Source organism: Grampus griseus, assembly GCF_964374135.1.
Source record: "Grampus griseus genome assembly, chromosome: 2".
NCBI lineage: Eukaryota > Metazoa > Chordata > Mammalia > Artiodactyla > Delphinidae > Grampus > Grampus griseus.
In genome coordinates this window covers 160,621,602-160,640,087 of record NC_139018.1, presented here as the reverse complement: position 1 = coordinate 160,640,087, position 18,486 = coordinate 160,621,602, and the positions used below count along the sequence as shown (strand labels likewise).

The 18,486-nt window shown below is 36.1% G+C and overlaps 1 protein-coding gene across 1 annotated transcript in view; it reads left to right on the top strand.

Moving 5' to 3' along the window:
- CCDC7 (coiled-coil domain containing 7) overlaps positions 1-18,486 on the top strand; it is a gene marked incomplete at both ends in the record, with an annotated part of 247,453 nt that overhangs the window by 175,503 nt on the left and 53,464 nt on the right. Inside the window, 3 exons of the mRNA XM_082681635.1 lie at positions 5,851-5,961; positions 10,359-10,490; positions 14,072-14,173. Coding sequence (XP_082537761.1) covers positions 5,851-5,961; positions 10,359-10,490; positions 14,072-14,173 — 345 coding nt within the window. The remainder of the gene's footprint in view (positions 1-5,850; positions 5,962-10,358; positions 10,491-14,071; positions 14,174-18,486) is intronic.

The window sequence follows — 18,486 nt, the reverse complement described above, 5'->3', positions numbered from 1 at the left end:
TCTTGGTAGAGGGGAAGTGGGAACAATTTAACCTATAACCCCCTCATTGTAGTGTCAGGGATTGTGGAGGGCACAGTTAACTATGCACCAGTATCCAGGAGACCCAATAAATGCGGTTCTCCCCTAGCTCCCCATTGAACTCTTAACCTGATATAGGACCATTGTTCCCCACTAGAGACATAGAAACCTTGGCCCAGCCACTAGTCTTATTTATTTTTAAAAGCTGAAAAACTTGGTTAAAAGTTAATAGTGGATTTTAATTCCCCACCCCTACCCCCAGGTTCACTGGGAGGAGCAGAGGAAATAGCACTTGTATTAATCGTAAGGCCATGACCTTGTAGACTCTAGTGGAGCAGCCTAGTGGATCCCATGGCCCACTCACTCTATGACCATAAGTTCTTGGTGGGAAAGTCCATCAGTCTCCTCTTTGGGAAGCTTTTGTTGAGTAACCTGGATCCAGAGATCTCTTTGGGAAGGATCTAGCCCAAATGGTCTAAGAGGGGCAACAGGCTTACCATTTTTACATTGCTCTTTCTACTGGTTGGTCTTTGCCTTCTGGGCAGTAGCCACATTTTTTTAACTCAGTGATTTGTCAGTGAAGATCTGGACTGTTACAGAATGATCAATGTGGCCTTGTGAGGAGGTTTAATTGAGCTCAGTAACCAGAAGAAGTTAACGTGAACAAACCTGGAAATCTGAGTCTTGTTGACAGTCTCATCATCTATTGTTCTTACCCCACATTTGTACATCTAAGACACCACTAGGGTGGCTCACAAGGAAACTATATCCACTGGAAGTATAATTCAACCATGGAACCATGAGTTCCTTGCTGTTTAGTGGCAAGGAACTCATGGTGCATGGGGTCAAATCTCTCAGAGCCCAAATGATCTTGAGTGCTTGTCTCCTTTCATCCCAGTGCCATCTTCTTCTTTAGGCAAAGTAGCTGCTGTTTTGTACTCTGAAAGTGGGGGTCACATACCAGAGGTACCATTCTCTTAGTAAGTAAAACAAGATTACCTCCTCCATCTTGGAGGCAAACTACCCAAGTCTCTGAGAGCTTCAGATTGCTGGGGTGAAGTAATCCCAAAAGGCTCTTCATTATTTTACATTTTAGGCATAAGTCCCAACAAAAATTCACTTTGTTTTAGGCTGTCTTTTGGTGCCAGGGACATGTTTACAGTTAACAGTAGTATTGGGATGCAATTCAGGGTCTCTGACAAATTTTGTTCCCATCACTAGAGGAAGGAATTTTGTTCCCATCAGTAGCTAGAGAATTGCTTCCCTAGCTTTCCTATGAGTGTCTCTTTTGGATCTGTAATTTGACTCATGGAGTTGAGTCAAGTTTGGGCAAGGGGGTGGAAACTAAAGGGAAGGACCGCTGTTCCCCCTTATACCTGAAAAGCTTATGTAAAAAGTCACTAGCACTCCCCAAAGAAACTCCAGGGTCCACTAGTCCTTTTTGAGACACATGAGCATGGCTGATGAAGCACCCATGGAACTCTCAGGCTCTTGCATGTGATCCGTTAGTATCACTTGAGAGTGTCTGATGGACCTCTGTATCACTTCTCAAAAGTGCCCCATGGGATCTTCAGAGTTTTGCTTTCCTAGAAAGGCACTGTGCTTTACAGGCATACCTCATTTTATTGCATTTTGCAGATACTGCATTTTTTACAAATTGAAGGATTGTGGCAACCTTGCATCAAGCAAGTCTATCGGTGCCATTTTTCCAAAAGCATTTGCTCACCTCATGTCTCTGTGTCACATTTTGGTAATTCTTACAATATTCAAACTTTTTTCATTATTATTATATTTGTTATGGTGATCTGTGATCAGTGAGCTTTGATGTTATTATTGTAGTTGTTTTGGGACACCACAAACCACACGCATATAGATGGTAAACTTAATTGATAAATGTTATGTGTGTTCTGACTGCTCTACCGGCTCTCTTCCTCTCCTCTAGCCTCCCTGTTTCCTCAGACAGAACAATATTGAAATTAGGCCAATTAATAACCCTACAATGGCCTCTGTATGTTCAACTGAAAGGAGGAGTTGCACGTTAGTTTAAATCAAAAGCTAGAAATGATTAAGCTAAGTGAGGAGGGCATGTCGAAAGCCGAGAAAGGCCAAAAGCTAGTCCTCTTGCTCCAAACTATAGCCAAGTTGTGAATGCAAAGGAAAAGTTCTTGAAGGAAACTAAAAGTGCTACTCTAGTGAACACACAAATAATAGGAAAGCGAGACAGGCCTATTGCTGATACGGATAAAATTTCAGTGGTCTGGACAGAAGATGTAAAACCAGCCACAACATTTGCTTAAGCGAAAGCCTAATCCAGAGCAAGGCCCTAACTCTCTTCAATTCTATGAAGGCCAAGAGAGGTGAGGAAGCTGCAGAAGAAAAGTTTGAAGCTAGCAGAAGTTGTCTCATGATGTTTAAGGAAAGAAGCCATCTCCATAACACAAAAGTGCAAGGGGAATCAGCAAGTGCTTACGTAGAAGCTGCAGCAAGTTACCCAGGAGACCTAGCTAAGATAATTAATGAAGGTGGCTACACTAAACATCAGATTTTCAATGTAGATGAAACAGCCCCCTATTGGAAGAAGATGCCATCTAGGACTTTCAGAGTTAGAGAGGAGAAGTCAATGCCTGGCTTCAAAACTTCAAAGTACAGGCTGACTCTTGTTAGGGGCTAATGCAGCTGGTAACTTGAAGTTGAAGCCAGTGCTCATTTATCATTCTGAAAATCCTAAGGCCCTTAAGAATTATGCTAAATCTACTCTGCCTGTGATCTGTAAATGGACAACAAAGTCCAGATAATAGCACATGTGTTTGCAAAATGGTTTACTACATATTTTAAGCCCACTGTTGAGACCTACTGCTCAGAAAATTTCAAAATATTACTGCTCACTGATAATGCACCTGGTCACCCAAGAACTCTTCTGGAGCTGTACAACAGGATTAATGTTTTCATGCCTGCTAACACAACATCCATCCTGCAGCCCATGGATGAAGGAGTAATTTCAATTTTCAAGTCTTATTATTTAAGAAATACATTTTGTAAAGCTATAGCTGCCATAGATAATGATTCCTCTGATGGATCTGGGCAAAGTAAATTGAAAACCTTCTGGAAAGGATTCACCACTCTAGATGCCATTAAGAACATTCATGATTCTTGGGAAGAGGTCAAAATGTCAACATTAAGGGAAGTTTGGAAGGAGTTGATTCCAGCCCTCATGGATGACTTTGAAGAATTCAAGACTTCAGTGGAGGAAGCAACTACAGATGTGGTGGAAATAGCAAGAAAACTAGAATTAGAAGTAGAGACTGAAGATGCAACTGAATTGCTAAAATCTCATGAGAAGATTTTAATGAATGAAGAGTTGCTTCTTATGGTTGAGCAAAGAAAGTGGTTTCTTGAGATGGAATCTACTCCTGGTGAAGATGATGTGAAGATTGCTGGAATGACAACAAGGGATTTAGAATATTATATACACTTAGTTGATAAAGCAGCAGCAAGTTTTGAGAGGATTGACTCTCATTTTGAAAGAAGTTCTGCATGCTGTGAAACAGCATTGCATGCTACAGAGAAATCATTCATGAAAAGAAGAGTCAACCAATGAGCCAAACTTCACTGTGGTCTTATTTTAAGAAATCGCCACAGCCACCCCAGCCTTCAGCAACCACCACCCTGATCAGCCACCAGCCATCAACATCGAGGCAAGATCCTTCAGTGGCAAAAAGATTAGGACTAGCTGAAGGCTCAGATGATGGCTAGCATTTTGTAGCAATAAAGTATTTTTAAAATAAGATACGTACATTGATTTTTATAGACATAATGCTATTGCACAATTAATAGACTACTGTATCGTGTAAACATAGCTTTTATATGTGCACTGGGAAACCAAAAAATTCATATGACTCGCTTTACTGAAATATTCACTTTGTTGCGGGGGTCTGGAACTGAACCCGTGACATCTCCAAGGTGTGCCTGTACTATCCATCCTGCTCACTGCACCAATTTGTCAGAGAAAGCACTGCCAGTTGTTGAGTTGGTCAATTATAACAAGCCAAACTGAAAATAACAATTAAACCTTTATTCGATTACTGTGATAGCATAAGTATGAGTCTAAACAGGAAAGGTCCCAGCTTTATTATTCCATTTTTCCCCACTGAAGGCCCCAGGTAAGAGATGTTTTATCAGAAGTGGTTGGGGGATTGTCTCATTGCCAAAGGAGCCCTAAACTAAAGGCTCTTGCCATTTTATGGACCCAGGAGGTGGGGAATGCAGGAAGGCCTAGGAATGGAAAAGTAGCGAAAACTGAGTCAGATAGGAGAAAATCGTCTTCAAGCCTCCCCAGTGAGGTTGTCAAAGCAGAGTCACCTGAACAGAACAGTGCATCATTTGAGCCCTTAACTGGGGCTGTGTAAGACTGTGGTTGGCCTGGAGGGGCCCGAACCCATGAATATACTGGCTGTGCAGTCGGTCTAGTGTGGGTAGGAAGCTTTCTCCCATGGTAACTGCCAGGTAAGATGACACATAGGATTTTCACTTGGATCCACACTCCTTAGTTTTGACACACATGTACATATATTCATACATACATGTGCGCGTGCACACATATATGCATATGTTATGTGCACATATATTTTAGAAATCATGAGGACTCCCAGACATCTTCAGTTCTAGTCCCTCAGGTCTCCTTCTTGCCTTCCTCCGTTTCATATGTGTATGTCCTTTCTTCCAGGGTGTTAATCCTGACTCTTAAAACATCAGCAGAGTTATGTATTTGCTTAACTCTACAATGCTTCAACCCTTGTTACAGAATTACTTAGCACATACCACTAAAAAAAAAAGCCTACTAGGAAGATTTAGTGATTTGCTTTCTGTCTGTACCCCATACTCTTGCCCAAGTCTGAGGGTATGTTTCAAACACTATTTATGACTAATTTGAATCATTTTTTTAACCCTTCAGTAGGTTCATTTCATTATGTTTTTTCGTTTCTTCTTCTTATCCTTGTTGATTTAGTTTTATTTTTGGAATGTATGGAACATTGACCTACTTCCAGAAGTAAATATTATACCAAAGGTATACTTAAGAGCGTCATTTCTTCCCCAGTCCTTCCCATGCATTCCCCAGTCCTTTCTCCCACCCTGTCTTCTGGCAGGTAACCAACTACATGATTTTTTTGCTTATCTTTTCTGTGCTTCATCTTGTAAAGTTAGTATCTATTTCTCATTTCTTCCGATTACTGCTTTCTGAGCCAAAAGTTAGTATACTAGATAACCTTTAAAAAATTTTTTCCACTTAACATTACCTCCTAGAAATTCCTCCATGTAGTTTATAAAAATCTTTTAAAAATTTTTACATAAATATGTAAAATAGTACATTATATACCATAGTTTATACTATACCATAATTTACACCTTGGTTTATATATATACACCATAATATACACCTTGGTTTATTCAACCAATATCCTATTCTTGAACATTTAGGTGGTTTAAAATATTTTGCAATTACAAATAATACTGTAATGAATAACCTTGTACATATGTATTTTTATTGTTTCATCTACTATTGTGTATTTATGTAATGTATACGTACCCCAAAAGTAGAGATTAGTATGAAATATATTTGTTTCCTCAAGATATCTATGAAATAACGAGACAGTTTCAGTAGCACCCATTAAAACTTTTCTTATTTTCATGTAAGACCTAACATTATGGCAGTTCATTGATAACTTTAAAAATGAGAGAAAATGCTACTGTACACTTGTTATAAATTTGAAATCTAGAGATTTCACAATGGATCTGTTTTCCCATTTAGTGGACTAAATGGATCTCTTTATGTAGGTCATATTGGAGTACTGGGTGAAAATCTTACGCTTGTAAATCAAGATTCAGTGTCAAAACCCCAAATGCAAGTAGAGAAACAAATACCTTACAGAAAGGAGATGAGTCAAAGTAAGTATAATAATTATGGGTAACTCTAAATTATTTTAAACTCATCAGAAGATCTTTTTTCTTTGGTTCATGAATATGTATTTAAGTGTATATTTTATAGAAGTAAAAATAAATGACCTAAACTGTGAATACCCTAAGTTAACTAGAGAACAAAATCAAAAGTGTTAATACCTTCAGATTGGAATTTCTAGTCATAAGATTATTTAACAGCCATAGGACGTGCACTCAGTATCCACCAAGGACCAATAACTGTCCAATAGTATCTCAAAGTGTGTGTACCTTTTAGATGATTCTGGGAGATTACAGGTTCCGGGAAGTTATGCCCAGTGGGCACTTCTGACCAGTATCAGGGCCATTCTGCCATAGGCGCCAATTGACAAACCGAGAAGTTTTTGAGATCTGTAACTAAAACAGCAAATAGGAATCAGAGAGGCTTAGGGGAAGGGCAGCCTGGGAGGCTTGCTAGAGACTCCCCATACCCGCACCAGTGTATTCTGTTAATCCGGCCCCACACAGGGCGAGGTCTTCTTGGTAACCTCATAGATAGGTACCATCAAGTTCCCTGCGTGGAAAGTGCCAGTACCAGAAAAGTATGACCAATTGCTGGATCTCTTTTTTATTTGGGGGAGTTGAGAGGATCAAATATTGGCAGTCATCTCCTCTGGAATAGGATGTTGTCACCCTTTCCAGATCATGCCTAGGAATTTCACTTGGATGATAGATCCTGGTACCTTGTGTTAATGGCTCAGTCATGTTGCCCCATGTGAGTCTGCAGAGTGACCAGTCCTTATTGGGTAATGACCTTGTCTGGGACCACCAGGAAGACATCTTCGGTTTTGTGGAAGGCTAGTGTTCCTTCCAGTAGCCAGACTTTTTCTAGGTCTTATTGTATCTGATGACAAATAGTAGGGGAATTTAGGTAGACTTGTGGAAGGACATTAGTCATATATTGTACCCCATTCCACATAAAATTAAACTGATCCTGGATTATCCACGTGGACAGTGATGTCATTTGTTGTACACCAAGTTTCTTTATCTTGGTGGGCAGTAGCCTCTGTGACAGTTTCAAAGTCAGGTACTGCCAGTGCTTAGAGTTTTGCTACAGTGTTGAGCTGCCGATAATCCCTTGAGACTCCATGCTCCTAGGGCCATGTGCACAGGTGAGATAGGGCTATTGAGTGGAGAATTAGTCTCATGAAGAACTTTGTTGTTCTTAAACTCAGCAATGAAGGCATTGCTTTTTTCTTTTTCACTCTAGGCAGTTGCTACTATTTTTGAGAAACAACAGCACTAGGGGCTGCTAGTCAGGGAGGTTTGTGGTCTTCCATGTACCGCACTAAAATGGTGTTAACTGGAGCAGTTTTCTTCGGGGCTTGTGGGCAAATGTGAGCAGGTGTTCACTTAGACAATACATCTCTATTGGTAATACATTCAGTAGTGAATGCCATAAAAAGGTTTTATTTGGAGTTTGGAGTTGGCCACAGAGACCCATCCACAGTGGGTCTAGGTAAGGGTCCAACTGGTAGTGGCCTCAGACCCAAAATCAGAGACATTATTTGTTTTCCCCTCATTCTGGTGATGGGGTTTGTGCGTCACAGTTGCCTCTGCGCTAGTATCCAAAAGGCCCAGAAATATAATTCTTCCCTACCTCCCCATTGAACTCTGACCCTGGGATACAACCTCTGGTCCCTACTGGGGATATTGGGACCCAGTCTTTGTTGTTGAAAGTTGAGAGTTCGCAGTACAAGTTAGAAGGGCTCACCTATTCATCTCCATATTCACAGGGAGAAGCTGAGGGGATAACACTTTCATTAATCATAGCACTTGTTAACATGCAGACCCTAATGGTGCTACCTTTTGTAGCCCTTATAGCCTAATATCTGGTCATCAACCTCCTCTTTGAATAACCAGACTCAGAGGGCTTCTCTAGAAGCATCATCCAGGGGAGAGCACATGGTTACCGTTTTATATTGCTCTCTTTGTCAGTCAGTCTTTACTATTTGGGCAGAAGCTGTTTTCTCCGTGCCTGAAAATATGTCCGTTAGGTTCTGGATTTTGTTGCAGAACATTGTCACCTGACCTGATGAAGAAGTTTGATTTAGTTCGATAACCAGCAGGAGTAGCACAAATAAACCTAGAAATGTGAGCTGGTTAACAATCTTATCTACTGTTCTTACTCATTATTGTAGCATGATTAAAAGGGCTGCTCTAGACTCTGCATTGGTGGTCCAAACATGATTTTAGTGATAGGTTCAGGCGGAAAGCTGTCAGAGCATGAACAGTTCCCAGCTGAGGAAGGAGAGCGTCTTGGTATTTGCCTCTCATCTTCCCTCTTTCTTCCTCCTTGAGCAAGGTTTCCTCCTTGAGCAAACTTTCTGCTGTCAGGGCAGACTTAAAAAGGGGTTTTAGAGTGACCACAACCCAAAGTATCATGGTCCCTCACGAAGTTTAAGATTACCTCCTTCATCATGCAAGTGAACAATCCAGGTCTCTAAGATCTCTTTATATCACTGGGCAAAGCAATCCCAAGGAGTTCTATATTTAATTAAATCATGAGTCTCAATAACTTACTATATTGTAGGCTGTCCATCGTTGTCTGGGACCTCATTAAAGCTCACAGCAGGGCTTCCCTGGTGGCGCAGTGGTTGAGAGTATGCCTGCAAATGCAGGGGACACAGGTTCGTGCCCCGGTCCGGGAAGATCCCACATGCCGTGGAGCGGCTGGGCCCATGAGCCATGGCCGCTGAGCCTGCGCATCCGGAGCCTGTGCTCTGCAACGGGAGAGGCCACAACAGTGAGAGGCCCACGTGTCGAAAAAAAAAAAAAAAAAGCTGACAGCAATGGTTGGGTGCGCTTAGCTTGTACTTAGTACTATCATCAGAGGACAATAGCAGTAGCCAGGGAATTGCTTCCCTAGATTTCCCAGAGCCCCTCTGTTGGATCCCTAATTTGACCCACCAGGCATTTTGGCAGGGAGTCTGGGACTAAAGAGAAGGACCACTGTTACCCCTCTAACCCCAAAAGCTTGCATAAACAATCTGCTAGCCCTCTCCAGCAGTGCCCCAGGGCATTCTTGATATAGCACTTCCTGAGACTCATTGCTGTGGCTGGCAGAGTGCATTTTAGGACCCTCAGACTCCTGCAAATGACCAGCTGGTACTTCCCAAGAAGCCTTGTAGTCTTCTCAAGCATCTCCCCAAAATGCCCTGGGGGGTCTTCATGCTTTTTACTTTTCCAGAAAGGCATTGTGCTTAATTGGGCCACCCTGCTTGCCACCATTTGTCACTGAGAGAGAGCTACCAGTTGTGAAGGTGGTGTATAAAGACAACGAACCAAACTGAAAATAACAAGCCTTTATTCACTTACTGCAATAATATGCGTCTAAACATGAAAGGGCATGAGCTCCACCAGGGTTTCAACTAGTCTTTCATTTCCCCATGAAACGTCATCCAGCAAACATCTGATGTATTAGTACAGAGGGGAATATCTCACTCTGCGTACAGATGTTTATATACTATCTTATCTATTTAATTATCTACCATTGTAGCAGTACTTATACCAATACCATAGTTGTGGTATATATATCAGTTTATTCAATCGATGTCCTGTGCTTGAACATGTAGATGGTTGTAAGTGTTTTGCAATTAATGAATGATCTTCTGCATAGGCATTTTCATTGCTTGGTCTATTATTATGTATTAAACTAAAGCATAAATAACCCATGAAACCTGAAGACCAATATGAAATGTATTTGTTGCTTAGGAATATTTATGAAATAATGAGACAGCTTCAGCATCATCCAGTTTTATGACAGATCTAGCATTATAATTATTGACTTATGACTTTATAAAAATGAGACAAAATGCTACTGTACACTTGTTATAAATTTGAAATCTAGAGATTGCACATTTAGTGGACTAAATGCACCTCTTTATTTGGGTTATTATGGAGTACCAGATAAAAATCCTGTGCTTGTGAAACAAGTTTCAGTTTCAAAACCCCAATTGCAAGTAAAGAAACAAATAACTTCCAGAGAGGAGAGACGCAATAGTAAGTATAATAAAAGGAAACTTTAAATCATTTTAAATTAAACTCATCAGAAGATTTTTTTTCCTTTGGTTCATGAATATGTATTTGAGCATATATTTCATAGAAGTAAAACTAAATGACCTAAAGTGTGAATACCCTAAGATAATTAGAGAACAAAAGCAAAAGTAATGATACCTTTTGGTTGGTATTTGTGCAGTCAATAATTACTAAGTAACAAGACTGACTACTTCCACACACAATCATGAAAACTATTCACATGATTTTTCTCAATTCACCTTTATGGAAAGAAAATTTGATTATTTGGCATATCCAGAAGTTCCATTATACATGTATCATTTTCTACTTAGCACTTCCTCTTCAAAACGAGAAAAACGATACGATAACACTTGAAAATCTACCTCCTGAGAAGAAAGGTTTTTTTTCAAGAAACCAATCTCAAACTAAGAACCTTAGAACTATCAGACAGGAGAATCTTGATAGTAAGTAATTAAACATAAATCTTATAAATTGTTTTTAATTAAATTCAGAACACTTTTTTGTTCATGAATATATCTTCAACCATTTGCTTCTTTAGTAATTATTCCCATCATACTTTAGATCTTTATTGATGATTTATCTGTTTCTTTTATAATCACTGAATTAGATATGTTAAATCTTACACTTTGTGGATTTTTCTATTTAGTCATGGCAAGCTTTGGTTTATATCTTATGATACTCTATTATTTATGTGCATATAAATTTTAAATTGATAACATTCTTGGGGGACAGAACATTTTGTCCTAATGAAGAGACCCACTTCATCATTTTTATAGTTTTTATTTGTTTATTTTCCTTTAAAACTACCTTATCTGCTATCAGGGTAGCTCCATAAATTTTCTTCTGGTTGGTATTTGTGTGATACATTTTTTTTTATCGTGTTACTTTAATTTTCCTGTGTCTTTATGATTTTGCTCTATCTTTTGTAAGAAACTTATAATTGTCTATATTTTAGAATTCAGCCTGATCTTTTAATTACCTCTCATAATCATATATAAACCAATTATTGATATTTTTAAGTGTAATTCCACCATTTTGTATTCCACCATTTTTTGTATCTGATGTTTCTTTCACTCTTTCACTCTATTTTTTATCATTATATATATTTTTCATTAGCCATATTTAATACCAAAAATTTAAACTTTATTCAAAAATATGAATACTGTAAAACAAAATAATAATTTAAAACCTAAGTATAATAATGTTTATAATAACAATATTTCTAAATTAAATACATTTAATGCTTCTGTATATCTAAAAAGTAACGACTGCTTATATATACATGTGTGAAAAGTGTTGTGTTCACATGATGTTTACACTTCAAATAGTGATTTGTATATATCATTAAAAGATGAGATAAGATATTGTTGGGTAACTAACATATATTGTAAATATAGAGGTTCCACCACAGATCTGGTTCTCTATTTAGTGCTTTTATGAGCCTTTCTTCCTGAAGCTCAGAAAATGGAAGAGGTACCAGATGAAAGTCTTTTGCCTGACATTTGGAACTGCTAGAAAGAAAAGACTCAACTTGTAAATACTGAATTATGAGTATTATAAAATTATTTTACATTTTAATTGTTTTAAGCAGAATTATATTCATGAATGTGTGAGCTTACAGACATCTAAGTCAAATTTTTACTGTGTTATTTAAATTCCTATTTCTTGATTTTCTTGCATTTTGTTTGTCTGTCGATTATGGAGTGAATGTATTCTCCCGCTATGATTGTGGATTTATCTATTTCTTCTTGTAGTATTGTCCTTTTTCCTTATACTGTCTATGTTGTTAAGTGCATACAAAAAAAAATATTTGATAGTCCTTATGGACTCAACATTTTCTTTTTATAAAAGGTACCATCTTAGCCTGTCTCCAGTAAGGTCGTTTGACTAAAATCCTATTTTGTATGACATTGACATAACTCCTGCAGATTTATTTTGGTTAGTATTTTCAGGCATATCTTTTTTCACTTCCTTACTTTACAATTTTCTATGTTCTTATAATTCAGTGACCTCTCATAAATAAATTATAGTTAAATTGCTTATAAATCCAGTGTGACTGTCTTTGTCTCTCACTACAACATGTAATCCACTTATAATTACTGTACTTACTAATATATTTAGATTTAAATATTTCCTTTTTTGGGTGCTTTCTATTTCTCCTACCTGATCCAGGTTTCTTTCTATTTTCTTTCCTTATTTTTGAATTATTACTTTCTAATTAGTTTAACTTTTAAATCAATCATATACGTTGTTAAAAATGTTTTAATATTTTAAAAATATTAATACCCTTAGTACAGTAAAATCTAATTACAACTTTCTTTTTTTTTAAATAAATTTATTTGTTTTATTTATTTATTTTTGGCTGCGTTGGGTCTTTGTTGCTGCACACAGGCTTTCTCCAGTTGCGGTGAGCAGGGGCTACTCTTTGTTGCGGTGCACAGGCTTCTCATTGCGGTGGCTTCTCTTGTTGTGGAGCACGGGCTCTAGGTGCGCAGGCTTCAGTAGTTGTGGCACGTGGGCTCAGCAGTTGTGGCTCGCAGGCTCTAGAGCACAGGCTCAGTAGTTGTGGTGCACGGGGTTAGCTGCTCTGCAGCATGTGGAATCTTCCCAGACCAGGAGTCGAACTCATGACCCCTGCATTGGCAGGCGGATTCTTAACCACTGCACCACCAGGGAAGTCCCTAATTACAACTTTCTAGGTGTATGTATTCAGTAACAAGAGTCTTCCACATACTTTGAGGAGAGCACTCTGATGATTTTTATGCTTAATTTCATAGTCCATTTTGAAAATGCACCAGAAGATTGGAGGTGGGGTGGGCAAGGGGAGGACAGTTTGATCATTTGTTTAAATTGTGTGTATTTGCTTAAGTTGTTGTAAAGCTGAATGGAAACTAAGTTGTTCTTGGTATACATTAATAATCCAGAGCTTTTACAATCCAGCTGTTTTACTTTTTATTGGATTAAGAGCCTCTATACTTGTAGCTGAGAAAATGGATATCAGATGAAATCTTTCATGTAAAGAAAAAGTTTAAACCTTATAAAACTCATCTCAAATTAAGACACTTGGAACTGCCAGAAAAGTGAGGATTTGTAGTAAGAATATCATATAATGATTTTTAATTAAATTTCTCTGGTTGTTTAATATTTATTCAATTGACCATAGAAATACATGCTATATAGTGTATCATATATACATATAGGTACACATATACATAGCATATACAACGTGTTTGTGTATGTATTCTCCATTAGGTGAAGTTAATTATGTTTCTAAAGCTTTATTATAAATAAAAATATACAGACACATAATCTGTATTACATATAGATTATATATTACATACAGATATATATATAATAAATATACACATTTTAAATTGTTATCTATTCTTAGTGAACTGAAATTTCTGTCTTTATGATGGACATTTTGTAGTAATTTTTTTGTGCCTTTAGTCTGTTTTGTCTGATGTTGGCGTGGTATCGTTCTTTATGTAACTACTTGCATAGAATAATTTTTTCGTCACTTTATTTTTAACCTTTTTCTATTATTATGACTTAGCTGTATATAATTGGTTATTTTTTAATCCAATGTAACACTCTTTGTGCTTTAAATGGAGCATTGAATACATTTGTATTTACTGGAAGCATGGATATTTTGGAGGTAAGTATACCATTGCCTGTATTTTCTGTCTTTCTTACCTGATCTGCTTTTGAATCTTCTAAATTTATTTTGAATGTATTATTTATCATTTCTTTTTTTTCTCACTCATATATCTGTTATGAAAATATTGCACTTAATCCTAAAATGTGAATACCTTATAAAACTATTCTTTTTGAACAGTACTCCCATTGTCTCTACACTTCTCATACTCACTCTGTAATTCACTCTCAATAATGTGGTATTTGACTTTATTGTTTCAAACCATGAGAAGAAATATTCCTGGATAATTGACATGTGTTTGAATTACAGAGGATTTTCAATAAATCCAGTTCTCTATTTAATGGATTAAAAGCATCTTTCTCGTAGCTCAGAAAGCAGAAGACGTATTACCCGAGGATGAAGTTGAATTGTCAAAAAGCCAATCTCAAACTAAGAAACTTAGAGCTGTCACAATGAAAGCACTAAATAGTAAGTATGATAAATTTCAATATTATTGATTTATTTTTAATTAAAGTAAGTGAAAAAAAACCCTCTCTCTTAGGTTTATGAATGTTTACTCATATCTTTTGTATAAATCTATTAGATCAAATATATTTACTGTGTTAGTCAATTCTTTTTCAATTCCATTGAAGTTTCGTTTATTCTGTGTTACTAAGAGATGTATGTTAAATTTTCCCACTGTGATTACGGACTTCTTTGTGTTTACGGGTAGTTTAGCCAGATTGGTTTATATATTTGGAAATGATGTTATTAAATGTGTACAAATTTATACTTGTTATATCTTCCTCGTAAACATGAGCTATAAAAGTACACTGTTTATCTCTGTAAAAGTACACTGTTTATCTCTAAAAATACATTTTTTTTGCCTAATGTTTATTTTGTTTGATAATAATATAGCCATGTTTGCTTTCTTATGATAAGTATTTACACAGTCTTCTGTAAACAATTCAGACAGAAGTTTGTGGTGTTTTGCATGGTCTCAGTAATTTTTTCATAATGATCCTAAACCACAACAGAAGCCCAACAGTTTCTTTATTAATTAGTTGTGTACAAACAACTTAGTACCTGTTGGTTACTGCATAACTTTTGTGGGAACATAAATTTTCAACACTGTTAGATAAGTACCTAAGAGCACAATTGCTGGATCATATGGTAAAACTATAATTTAACTTTGTAAGAAACTGCCAAACCGTCCTCAAAGTGGCTGTAGTGTTTCGCATTCCTACCAGCTACGAATCAGGTTTCCCATTGCTCCACATTCCTGACATCATTTGTTGTTTTCAGTGTTTGAATTTTAGCTATAGGTATGTAGTGATATCTCACTGTTGTTTTAATTTACAATTGCTTAATGATGTATATGCTGAACATCTTTTCATATGCTTATTTGCCATCTAAATGACTTCTTTGGTAGGTTATTTGTTCACATCTTTGCCCACGTTGTAATTGTGTTATTTGTTTTCTAATTGTCAAGGTTTAAGAGTTCTTTGCATGTTTTGGATAACAGATCTTAAATATCTGTTCTGTAAATATTTTCTCCCAGCCTGTGGCTTGTATTATCACTCTCTTAACAGTGTCTTTCACAGAGCAGAAGTTGTGTGTGTATTTTTCTTAATGAAACCCAGCTTATCAATTTTTTTTTGGATTGTGCTTCTGGTGTTCTATCTGAAAAATCAACACCAAACGTAAGATCACCTAGATGTTCATCTGTGTTACCATCTAGGAGAATTATAGGTTTGCATTTTACATTTAGGCCTGTGAGCCATTCTGTGTTAATTCTTGGTAAGGTGTCAGGTCTAGATTCACTTTTTTTTTGCATTTGGCTGTCCAGTTGTATAAGTACTATTTGTTGAAAAGACTGTCGTTTCTCCATTGAATAGCTTTTGCTTTTTTGACAGAGATCATTGACTGTATTTTTATAGGTCTATATCTCTTTGTTCTGTTACAATTGACTTACTTATCTATTCTTTTACCAATTGTCTTGATTTCTGTAGGAAGCCTTGAAGTTGGGTAGCATCAGTTCTCTGACCTTGTTTTTCTTCAATATTGTATTGGCTAATGTAGGTATTTTGCTTTTCTATATAAACTTTAGAACCAGTTTGTCAATATCCACAAAATAGCTTATTGGAATTTTGCTTGGGATTGCATTGAATCAAGTTGGGAAAAGCTAACAGCTTAACAATATTGAGCCTTCCTATCCATGAACATGGAAAATCTCTACATTAAATCTTTGATGACGCTTGTGTCTGAAGAGTTATACTTAAGTATTTCATTTTTGATGCTAATATAAATGGTATTGTGTTCAATTTCAAATTTCACTTGTTCACTGCTGACATACAGGAAATCAATTGACTTGTGTATATTAACCTGTATCTGGAAACCTTGCTATAGCCAGCTTATAATTCCAGGAGTTTTGTTGCTGTTGTTGTTCAACAAGAATAGTTTTGTTTATTTTTCTCAATTTATATATTTTTTCTTTCTTTTTCTTGACTTATTACATTAGCTGTGAGTTCCAGTATGATGTTGGATAGGAGTGGTGAAAAGAAACATCCTTGATGTATTCCTAATCTGAGGATGACAGCATTTAGTTTCTTACCATTAAGTGTGATGTTATCTGTTGGTTTCTTTGTAGATGTCCTTTATCAAATTGAGGAAGTTCACACTATTCTTGGTTTGCTGACAGTTGTATCATGAATGGATTTTGGATTTTTTTGAATAATTTTTCTGCATTTCTGATTGATCAAATGATTTTTTTCTTTAGTCTGTTGAGTTACGTTAATTGATTTCCAAATATTGAGTCAGAATTGCATACCTGGAATAAATCCTCCTTGGTCATCATATATAACTATTTTTATACATTGTTTCACTCAATTTGTTAATATTTTGTGGAGGATTTTTGCATCTTATTTGTGAGAGATATTTCTTTGCCTAGTTTTGGCATTAGATTAATATAGTTTAAATCTATTGTGATCTGAGAGTATACTTCATACGATTTCTATTCTTTTAAATTTGTTAAGGTATGGATTTTCAGCCTGTTGTATCTGTCTGTTACTGATAAGATGGTATTGCAAGCTGCAAGTATAAAAGTAGATTTGTCTGTTTCTCCTTGCAGTTCTGTTTTTGCCTCATGTGTTGATATTTTGTTGCTCTGTTGTTAGGTGCATACTCATTAAAGACTGTTATGTTTTCTTAGCTATTGACCCCTTTATTATTATGTAGTGCTCTCTTTACCCCTGGTAATTTCCTTGCTCTGAAGTCTGCTTTGTCTCAGATTAATATAGCTTCTCTGGCTTTACTTTGATTAGTATTAGCATGATACACTTTTCTCCATCCCTTTATTTTCAGTCTACTTTATCTTTATATTTAAAATGAGTTTCTTGTTGACAGCTTATAGTTGGGTCAGTTTATTTAATCACTCTGACAGTCTCTGTCTTTTAATTAATAGACCATTCACATTTAAAGTGATTATTGGTATTTCATTTAATATTAATCATATTTGTAACTATTTTCTCTTCAGTGCCCTAGTACTTTATTTTTCACCTTCCACTCTTTTCCTACCTTCTCTGGCTTTAACTACATGTTTAATATGATTCCATATTCTTTTCTTTCTTAGCATATCAATTATATTTCTTTAAAAAAATTTTTAGTGATTGTCTTAAAATTTGCAGTATACATTTACCACTAATCTAAGCGTACTTTCAAATAACACTATGCCACTTCATGGGTAGTGCAGGTATCTGATAACAGTGTAATCCCAATTCCTTCCTCCTGTCACTTATAGAATTGTTGTCATTCATTTCATTTACCTATAAGCTATAATCACTGAATACATTGTTTCTATTATTATTATGAATAAACTGTTATCTGTTATATCAACTAAGAGTAAGAAAAGTTTATTTTACCTTCATTTATTTCTTCTCTTTATATAGATATAGGTTTCTGATCTGTATCCTATTCCTTCTCTCTGAAGAACTTCTTTTAACATTTTCTTTCACTGCAGGCCTACTGGCAACAAATTTTTTTTTTTTTTTAATCTGAGGAAATCATTATATCTCTTTCAGTTTTGAAGGATAGTTTTTCTGGATACAAAATTCTAGGTTGGTTTATTTTTTTCTTTCAACACTTTAAATATTTCTCTCCATTCTCTTCTTGCTAGCTTAGTTTGATGAAAAGTATAAGATATTTTTATCCTTGTCCCTCTATAGATAAAGTATATTTGTGTTTTGTTTTTGTTTTTCTCTGGAGTCTTTCAAGATTTTCTCTTTGTCTTTGATTTTCTGCAATTTGAATATGATACGAATAGGTGTAGCTTTTTTTTGGTATTTATCCTTTTTGGTGTTCTGTGAGTTCCTATGATCATTGATTTGATGTCTGTTGTTATTTTTGGAAAACTCTCAGCCATTATTTAAATATTTATTCTGTTTCATTGTTCTCCTTCTGATGTCCTCATTATGTGTATATTACACCTCTTATTATTGTCCAAAAGATCTCTGATATTTTGTTCCTTTTTTTCCATTTATTTTCTCTTTTCAATTCGGGAAGTTCCTAATGTCATATCTTCAAGCTCACTGAGTCTTTCCTTGACTGTATGCAATATACTGATGAGCACATCAAAGAAATTCTACATTTTTGTTGCAGTGTTTTTGATTTCTAACATTTCCTTTTGATTTTTTCTTAGAGATTCCAGATTTCTGCTTAAATAACTCTTCTGTTCTTGCATACTGTCTCTTTTTCCATGAGAGCTGTTAGCACATTAGCCATAATTACTTCACATACACAGTATG